General features: G+C 45.7%; 1 protein-coding gene across 1 annotated transcript; it reads left to right on the plus strand.

Annotated features, from left to right (window-relative positions):
• Window positions 1–8,886: 8,886 nt before the first annotated feature.
• Window positions 8,887–9,822, plus strand: LOC142564423 (uncharacterized). The gene has a single exon (XM_075675418.1). The coding sequence runs from the start codon at window positions 8,887–8,889 to the stop codon at window positions 9,523–9,525; it is 639 nt and encodes a 212-aa protein (XP_075531533.1). The 3' UTR covers window positions 9,526–9,822.
• Window positions 9,823–10,602: the final 780 nt, after the last annotated feature.

Consider the following 10,602-nt stretch of genomic DNA (forward strand, 5'->3'; position numbering starts at 1 on the left):
CCAGCGCTTCGCAGCGTAGGGCGCCGAGCACGGCCGGGCTAACATAAAGTCCCTCAATCTCCCAAAGTAGCGCCATTCACTTCCCTCCTCCTCCGCTCGGCGCGGCCTCGACGGTGGCGCCGCCGGTGGTGGGCCTGCCGTAGCAGACGACGGCTAACACGCTACGGGAGGAAATCCGCAGAAAAGTTCGTTCGAGCCCTGCGGAGCAGTTTTTTTAATCGAGATCTTTCTTCGTCAGTCGGTAACTGGACTTTAGAATTTCGTGTTCGAATTGTGGAAGAAATAGAGAAAAGGACCATTATTCGAGGCGTATTTAAGGCGTAAAGCGCGCGACGTTGAGAGTTCGTGTTGCTGAAACACGACGCATGCACCCGGTGTACTCAAACACGCGCGTAATTATCAAAGTTTCAGGTGTTGACTGCGTGAAAGTATGTGTACGTGGTTTCGTAGGTCCATTTACGTGCCTGCAGGATACTTTTGTTCGGCCGGCGCGTGAGAGATTGCTGACCGCACACAGGCGGAATGGCTGTGTGCGGTCAGCAATGCCTGGCAACAGGGCCGTTTTTTCCATTGCGGGGTGCTTTGGTAATCGTGACGATATATAATTTTTTTTTACAAGTACTGCTCCAGGAGGGCACATGTAATGGCTAACGGAGGCCTCTGAAGAGCACGTGACATTGCAATAATGCAGGCGTCGCAGGGAGTGTTCGCATACAAAATTGACTGTCCGCAATCTTATACCCCCTTGGCATGCTCAGGCTTCGGCGGGCCCCATCCAGCCCTGGTTCTAGCTTTGGTGTTCCTGTTGCCGCTTTGGTGCCCTGGAGGCGCCGTCAATAATACGAAATAATGACAAGGTATTACAACTAGTAAATAAAGTTTATTAAAGAAATACAATCGCGCCGAGGCGCCAACTTCTAAAGCAGCGCTAGCGCGCCCGCGCGAGTATTATGAAACGCCAACAAGGAATTTACCGGCCCACGTACGACTCTACGATCAAAGTGCACGTTAAACATCCCCAGGCGAGCTCGATAAAGTTATGCGGAGCCATCCGCTACGACCTGCATTCTAGCTTTAGTCGCTTCGGAACGTTAAAAACGTTAATCACCACAAACCAAATCAATACATGCGGGCGTACATTCGAAGCTAAAAGACTGCATCGTAAGTCATATTGAGCCTTGCAAAAACATCGAGAATGTGTTAACTTCTGGTGGAGCTCAAAACACACCCTGAATAAAGTCGCTTTTATGTCACAGGCCAGCTGCAGGTGCGTGCATTTCACCGCAAGACGAAACTACATGAAACAAAGAGACAGTGGCGTAGCTAGGTCGTCTGGCACCCGGGGCCCATAGGTCTTCTGTCACCCCCCCCCCCCCCCGGGTGTAGCCGGCGGAAAGGGTGTCTTCAGACGTATATGACACCCCCCCCCTCCCCACTGGCTCCTTGCACCCGGGGCCCACGGCCCCCCGGCCCCCCCTGTTGCTACGCCACTGCAAAGAGAGCACATTCGAAAAAAAAAAGTCAAACAACGCGCTTAAAACCACGCAGAGCATGAGCACACACTTTTTCGAAGCGTAAGGCGTGAACTAGGCTCTAAATAAGAGGTTGTGACTAGCCGTGCGTTCTTTGCCACTTCCTCGAAGTCAGGCCGCCCGATCCTGCGAATCCACACTTCTTTTTGCGTTGTGCCCGCCGGATGGCAAAGCAAAAAGCTTTTTGCCCTCGCTGTGTCTGTTGCGGCAACCGAAGGCGCAGCAGCATGGCATCGCAATTAAGTTCTCGGCCCTACACATTCTATTACGCTAACGCACTCCGTCAGTCCGCCTGCCGTACTTTCGTCGCGCAGGCCCAACAATGGAGGTCGGCGCGCGCTGGAAAGAAATAAATATACAAAAGCGCGGCGCCTGCTCCGCGCTGGAAAGAAAAAATATAGAAAAGCGCGGCGCCTGCTTCCACGTGATAGAGATTGGCCAATGGGGGAGCGGAGGAGGCTGGGGCGACAGGCGGCGTGGAGGAGGAGGCGCCAGGGTGAGCGGGGTGTCGGAAAGATCTAAGAATGGCGCTACTTTTGAAAAATTGAGGGGCTTTAGGCTAACAGCGGCCGCCGCGCCACCTGTTGAGTGGAAACGAAAAGGGGCCGTGCCTCGACGGCCGCCGCAAGGGGAGTTTGACAACTGAAAGGATCTAGCACGGAGGAAGGAAACTAAGGAGAGGCCCTACCCCCTCCGCGCGCTAGGAGAAAAGTGTGGCGGAAATGACGTAGTAGATTCTCATTTTTTTGCTACTTTTTTATTTTGTTTGTTGTATGGCCACGCCTTTTGGGCCACAATGGCGGCGTTGTTCTGATTTTGAGCGCTCACACGTGTTGCTCTGGTAGGTTTCGTGCCGTGGCAAAGGCGCTGTGTGGGCGGGTTTGCGTTAGTCACCGTGTCTTGTTGAACTGTGTTACCTGCACCGTGCTCTGCCGGATGTTGCGCGAGCGTGCGCGAAACCACGCGCAGCGCGGCGTGGTTTCGCGAAAGATGTAAACAAGAGAGGAGGGTGGCACAAAAGGCGGAGCATCGCGATGAGCAACGCCAACTTCCGGCTTCACTTTTGCTTCACAAAGAGTGACGTCAGGGCCTCTCCTTAGTTTCCTTCCTCCGTGGGATCTAGTAACGTTGTCCTCGGCTGCGGCGCACTGTTGCTGGACTATTCCGTCTTCATCCGTCAAAATCCGGCCTAAAACAGCGTGCTGTAAACTAAGCTTGAAACAATAAGTTAGTGATCTGTATGTGCTTTTAGATATAAAAAACACGTTTGAATAATGAATATACGCCTGCCGCAACAGTTTGTTTCTATTTTTGAAGTAACAATAGTGTACAAAATATCGACATCAGCGCTCGCGCGTCGTCTGTCTGCAAGATCGCTTTGCAAACACCTGCACGACGATGCCATATATCAAAAACTGTGGTACCATTTCATTTTTTGGTAGCTTATTGCACAGCCAACTATGTAAAAATTAGGCGTGCAATGTATAACTGAAAAAATCTGTGTTGGAAATATTGCCACGTAGTAGTGACGGTAAATAAATAGTGCCGGCTCAATCGCAACGATAGCGGCGAGCAATGTCCGCAATCGTCGAAAATCTCATCTGCGGGTCAAGCGCGTCGGTTTGCATACGTCAGTCGTCGAAAGTTACAGCCTATTCGCTGGTGCCCGCGCGCCTTCCAGAAACTACAACAAAATTCGTGTCGCGTATGCAATCAGATTAGCAAGGTTCGTCGACAACAGACAGAACCATCGTAACATTCGCGAAACTTCCGATACGTTCAGGCGCATCCAGCACCCAGCGAAAACGTTTAACATTTTTTAGCCGGTGAAATACGGTAACCGGATACAGATAAAGCATCCGTGTCAATATAATTATGCTTGTTGGTGCATGAGAGAAACGTGAAAAAGTGGGTTCTGAGAAAATCAGCAAAACAGAATTGAAACACCTGTAGCACTCACAAAAAAGAAGCTAGAATAGCTAAAATGTATGTAATTCGTATCTTGTCTCCCCCCGATTCTTGATTCTGCCAAATCAAGCCCATGGAGCACTTTTATTATTCTAGGTTGTTTTGATGCATCAACACCGCACCCGGAGGCCTTCACATTGAGTGTATTGCTACAAAACATTCTCACAGTGTAAGGGCCATGTTCTATTGTAACTGGTTTCCACATATCATGTTTGCCTTTCTTTACATTAATGAAATGACATACCGTAAGATAATACGAGCTTGAGAATTAGAGGGTTTTAATAGGAGTCTTTCGTTGCCCTTTGCCAAGTCGTACTATTGAAGCACTTATTCGAATGTATGGGAGCAGCTCATTTGCAAAGTATAAGAAATATATAAACAGGTTATTTTCACAATTTATGCACTTCGTGACCACAAAAAGAAAAATTGCAGTTTATTGTTTTCAGCCTGCTATGATGTTTTGACTGAGAAAGATATATTCAATTTGTTCTGCGAGGCACGCAATAATTGCTGTGGCATATTATTTTATTGTACAACACTGCATACAGTAGCCAGCCATTATTAAAACTCAGATGAAATAAATAGCACAATGTATATGATCAGGCAGATAGCATATTATTGCACTTTCTTAATTCATGCCAAAACAACGACCACAGGCGTCCTTCTCCAACAAGGTCAGCATCTATCGCGCCTCCTTACCATCGGGCTTCACACCCTCAGCACGTCCAACCTCAGCTTTGTGGTGTTTAAAACAACCTCAAGTGTGCCTTACGGTTCCAGGGATAAGAAAGAAGACCGACCTGCCTACCTTGGCCTTGAAGCAAGCAGCTCTGGATTGTTTGCACACTTTCTACTTTGATCGAGTCCACATATAGACGGATGGTTCTTCCACTCAGACCAGCTCCACCAGCGCAATGGTTACACCATCACGATCACTAAGCATCCAATACAAGATTTCTCACTTGACAACATCGACCGGTTCGGAGCTTGTTGCCCTCCGAGGTGCCGTTGATTATATTAATAACCAACCGGCTAATCGGTGGGCAATATTCTGCGATTCAAAGGCGGCCTTACAATGTCTTCTTTCATCTCTTCGTCGCGGGTCATGTGAACAACTCGTGTTGGAGACACGAGAAATGCACCATCACATGATCACGAAAGGACACGACGTCGTGTTTCAGTGGCTGCCTGGTCATTGCGGTATCTCCGGCAACGACCTCGCTGACGAAGCTGCTAGGAAAGCCCACGAAGGAGCAACCCTTGTTTCTGTACCTTTATCGCGGACCGACGCAGCCCAACACTTAGGCAAGCTAGCGCACTCTTTTGACATTGGAAAAGTGGCACACACCTGAATTCACTCAACATCGATTGCATTCCCTCGATCCCTCTATGCAACTGCGGCTGTTACCAGGTCTTCCGTGAAATGAGGAAACAGTGCTGTGCCGCTTACGTTTGGACGTCGCATTCACCAATGCATATGCATTTTTAATTGGAACGGCTGATAGCGCCGAGTGCAATGCCTGCGGTGTCGGGGAAACCATAGAACACCTACTGTGCTATTGCCCATCTTTTGAAGATGAAAGGCAAGACCTCTGCACAGCTCTCAATCAGCTAGATGGAAAGCCGTTCACCTTGAACAAGATCTTGGGACCATGACCTCGCATATCGCAGCTACAAAAGGCCACAAAAGCGCTGCTGTGATATTTGAAAGATACCGGATGGAGTCAGCTTCTGTGATCCGGACTGAGTGACCGACTGATATCCCCAGTGGACTTTCTCTTCTTTTAACCTTTCCGTCCCCCTTTCCCTTTCCCCAGTGTAGGGTAACCAACCGGGCTCAGTCCTGGTTGACCTCCCTACCTTTCATTTATTATTTTCACTCTCTCTTCTTAATTCATGCCCTTTTTTTAATTGCACAAAAGCTGCTGCACTGAAATAGTATGCTAGTAGATACTTGAAAAGCACGATTTTATACTACGATAATAATCAATCATTCAAATTTTTATTGTAGTGCCCAGGAACCGCTAGAGAGCCTTTGTACTGGTGCACTTAACGAGCACTATGTGAGACAAAGTGTACAGAAAACATGAATGTAGTAGGCAAAAAAATGGAAGATGGAGAAACAAATAGGGAAAAAAGGAAACGCGGAAAAGTAAACGGGAGTTAATCCTACGTGATTATCTACAGATACACAAAACACAGGAAATGAACTCTGAAGTATGTTTTGAAGTCGAGTCTTATTAGCACAATCTTGTAACAAGCTCAGGCAACGAATGTGGAATGCTACCTGGTATACTGTTGCGGCACGAACAAATGCATATGATCAAGAAGCTTTAAGGAATGTGTAATGTCATGGACCGCCTTATACAGGAACAAAAGGTGTGATTAATTAAGACTTGAATCTAGAGGTGCGAGTTGAAGTATATTTGAGAAGGCTCAACTGTGGTCGCTAGAATGGCAAAAGTGGTGCTTTAAGATAGATATCAATTTATTCTGGATGCGTTCAATGAGGTCAGAATTAGATTTGCTCATTGCACCCCCCTCCTACAGAGGCATACTCTAGTAGTTGGAGGCACACAGCAGAATTTCAGAAACACAACAAGTGAGTGGAAATCATGCAATTCCAAGAGCGTGAAGGGCATCTTGTGTAATTATCTATGTGAAGAAAAGCTTCGCATTTTGTCGAAGTATACACCAAGATCTTTCATTTCATCGACCCTAAGGAGTGGAGCATCACGTGGGGTGTATCAAAATTTCACATGGTGCGTTTTGTGCATATGACTTAATGCCATAGTGTTGGAAGCATTTAAGAGTACTTATTGTTTCTGCACCAGTTTGAGAGTGCAAAAATGTCTTTTTGGAAGTCGATGCAGTGGTGAACACTGTTGACAGTCTCAAAGAGTTTTAAGTTGTTGGCACACAAAGTCATGCTGTTCATTTATTAAAATGCTCTTAGCACTAACAGAAAGCGAGGAATCCCATATCGATTCAAACACCTGACGCACTGAAGAGGATAGATATAGGTCAACAGTTAGTAACTGCACATCTAGCACCTGATTTGTGCATGGACAATGTTCATGCTACCTTCCGAGTGCTAGAAAAGGTACTAGACATTAGGGAACTATTGAAGATGCTTGTGAGAACAGGAACAAGTCTGCTTTATACGTCTTAACCCTTTCAGACACCACTTTGTCCCGTTGATTGAAAAGTTGCTTTCACCACATCTCTTGCATCTTCATAATCATAGAAAGTGTACAGCTGCATCAAATATTAAGAATTTTCAATTGTGTAGCGAGTTTTGTCAAGTTTACAAAATTTCGACTCCATGCGAAAACTCACTACAGGAACACAAAATATGAGATCATGTACTATTTCGTGTTTTGAAAAGCTTGAAAAGCACTTATCCAGCCACTTGAAAATTATGCCTGGTGCACGACATAGTAAAAAACAATGAAAGAAGTGAACCCGCTACATACAACATACTGACACAGAGTAAAGGCACCCAGCCGTCTACCTTTCCACTCATTTTGTTAAAACATTCTGCACGTTATTCAAAATTGCAGCACAGTTCCAATAATAAGCGTTTCAAGATGTATGAAACACATTTTAAATACCATTACTTTCATCAGTGCTTTTGCTATTGATGCACTCTCCTGCTGTTGCACAATTGTGTAGACAGCGTCTCAAAGGGTTAAGTTCTGCAGAGGAAATACCATCAACACCGCAAGAAAGGGAACGTTTAAGGCACTTCATACACTTGAAAACAAGGTTTTCATTGACTGATAGCATACACTGTGCCAGACTGAGAAGGAAGGTTACTTGAAGCATATTTCACACCATATAGCAAACAGAAATGTTCTGCAAAGGCATCAGCAGTGATCGAGACAACACCACTGTTTTGAAAGAGCGTAGGTTAGGGCGTGTTGGTATTCCATCACTGAGGTTTTTTAGCGCACGAGAAGGGACGAAAGACAGTGGCGAGACGAGGACACAGCATCGTCTCGCCACTGTCTTTCGTCCCTTCTCGTGCGCTAAAAAACCTCAGTTATGGAATACCACTATTTTCATGAAGAAGACGTACATCTTTGGCACGCTTTTTAGAAGAGAGAGCCCACAAAGCTTCAGAAATATTTTGAATTATGTGTCACGCTAGCTTCAACATAATCAATGTGGTCGTAATAATAATAATAATAATAATAATAATAATAATAATAATAATAATAATAATAATAATAATAATAATAATAATAATAATAATAATAATCTTAGTTGTAACTTGGCACACTAGACTAAAAAAAAGGGCTGATGCCTGTATGTTAGAGCATCTGATAACCAGCCATCTAGAGCAGGAATTTGCAGGATGCAGAAGACGCTTCCTTCCCCTCAACGTGCACACACACTTGCTCAATAACACAGCACGGCACACACGCACACATTCGACAGGTGCACAACACACAGGAGTGCCAATTCAGTCTGGTTCCAAGGAAGGAGAATCCAAATCGCCAGGGGGGTGGAGAGAAAGCTCTGTATGCCAGATATAATCATGGAGTTGTGGTGTCGGGCCATAGAGGCGCGATGAGGGCTCAGGCTGTGCTGACCACTTGTTCGGACTATCGCCCGAACGGCTGATCGCGCTGTCACCACAGGAGCTGGTGCGCACAGCGGCTATTCTGGCAAACGACGCACCTTGGCTTTGCTATAAGAGCCCTGTCTGGATGGAGTCAGCATCACTTCAGAGCGATCCAGGCAGCAAGTAGCACCTGCCATGTACTAAACCCGGACCTTGCATCTTTGCAGTATTTCCCAGTGAGCGGATCAACACGGATCTAGCGTCGCCGTGCCTGCTGAATCCTCTTCTGACGGCGCAGCTGTGAGGCATATCTACGAAAGATTGCTTAAGAAGAGGGTGACTTAACTGGTGGCCTACGACGGACCTATCGCCCGAACGGCTGATCGCGCTGTCACCACAGGAGCTGGTGCGCGCAGCGGCTATTCTGGCAAACGACGCACCTTGGCTTTGCTATAAGAGCCCTGTCTGGATGGAGCCAGCATCACTTCAGAGCGATCCAGGCAGCAAGTAGCACCTGCCATGTACTAAACCCGGACCTTGCATCTTTGCAGGTACGTAAGCGTTCAAACGTTCATCTCGAGTTCAAATTATAGCTGCTGGATCGCTCTGCATTGTTGCTCTGTTTGTAGGAAAATTGTAATGGGTGAAAATCCGCTGAAATCATTTGGACAGGTTCTTGCGGACAAACCGCCGGGTACCATTAAAGAACTAGCTAAAGTCTTGCTTGACATAACCTAAAAGCTGGAAAGTATCACAACAAGCATCAGAGTTGACATAAAAAGCTTAGTAGCAGACAACAAACAGTCCCAGAGGGACATGCAGGACATCAAGACATCCATGGATGTCATGAATAGGACATTTGAGCAACTAAGGACTGACGTTCACAACGTGCACCGCGAACTATCAGAAGTGAAACACCAGCAGGCTAGTATTATTGTCGATGTGCGCCAATTGCAGGGGGAAGTGAGAGAAATGCGACAGGAAATAATCGATCTCAACCAATACAGTCGTCGGAACAACTTGGAAATAAGAAATGTTCCAGTGTCGGCAGACGAATCGCTGCCAGACATGATGCAAAACATAGCGACTTGCTTGAAGATGGAACTTCGTACCGAAGATATCGATGTAGTGCATCGAGTTCCGACCAAAAACAAGGCTCAACAGAATATTTTGGTACGGTTTACATCCATTGCAGTCCGAGACAAATTGATAAAGAATGCCAAGAAAGAGAGGTTGTCTACATCAGCCCTGGGCTTCCAAAACAATGAGCCCATATTCATTAATGAACACCTCTGCCAAGAGAATAAGATTCTTCTCGCAAAAGCTCGCCAAGCGAGAAGAGAGAAAAATTGGAAGTATGTATGGGTATCGCAGGCCAAAATTCTAATGCGGAAAACCGAAAATTCTCGTGTCTTGCACATCACTTCTGAAGACGACCTGAAAAAGGTAGTTTAGAGCCTCTAGTGCTAAGTCTTGTTTGCCACACCAATCATGGCGTTCTCAATCCGTGATGTTGAACGGGAATTCCACAAAACCCAGGGTATATCGATACTTCACTGCAACATTCGAAGTTTTCGAAGAAACAAAGATACATTGTGTTCCTTTTTAGCACAGCATAATTTTACCTTTGATGTAATTGGCTTAACGGAAACTTGGTTAAAAGAAGGTGAGCACATCTCCATTCCGGGATACAGTCTTGTAAGCAATCCCAGGAATGCTGTATCGCGCGGTGGTGGAGTGGCTCTCCTAATCAAGCAGACGGTACCCTTTAGGATAATCACCGATACTGAGATTAGTAACAGTTCGGTTGAGTCTCTCTTTGTTCTTTTAGATTCACGCTTAGTTGTTGGTACAATATACCGGCCACCAAACTCGAGTCTGCCCGTTTTTTATCAATCGTTGGAATCTATCCTTTCCACCCTAAGCAGTAAGAGCTATGGTACCATCACTATTGTTGGCGACTTTAACATTGATATCAGCAAAGACACGAATTGTGAATACACGCACCTACTGGAGTCATACAACTTTAAGAATACAATCCAAGAACCTACTAGATTGTCACCAAGTGCATCTACAACTATAGACCATGTATTGTGTAACAGTGATAGCATACATTCTGGCGTATACGATACGAGTCTCACTGACCACTGCCCTATTTTTGTGTTATTACACAGCGCGAATAATACCATTGTAAAAAAGACTATCTTGGCAAATCGCAGGATTAATTACGAAATACTGCGGCAAAAAATTAAAGAAAAGGAATTTTAAGATGAATTTAGCAGTGACGCTCATATCGAATGCGCAAACTTTACGAATGCATTAGCCCGCATGATATCTCAGTGTACCACATATAAACAAAACAAATACGAGGAACCTTTGTGCCCGTGGATGAATAACACCATACTTACAGCAATAAAAGAAAAGGACTGGTGGTACCAAAAATGGAAAAAAACAGAGATAACACCTATTATTTGCAAAATTATCGAATATCTCGTAACCAAGTAGTAGCTCTTATCCGGAGGCGGAAAAAAG

This window comes from Dermacentor variabilis, chromosome 11 (assembly GCF_050947875.1).
Source record: "Dermacentor variabilis isolate Ectoservices chromosome 11, ASM5094787v1, whole genome shotgun sequence".
In the NCBI taxonomy this organism is placed as follows: domain Eukaryota; kingdom Metazoa; phylum Arthropoda; class Arachnida; order Ixodida; family Ixodidae; genus Dermacentor; species Dermacentor variabilis.

Coding starts and splice junctions, on each gene's coding strand:
- LOC142564423 (XM_075675418.1), top strand. CDS start 8,887: ATGCAGGACATCAAGACATCCATGGATGTCATGAATAGGACATTTGAG.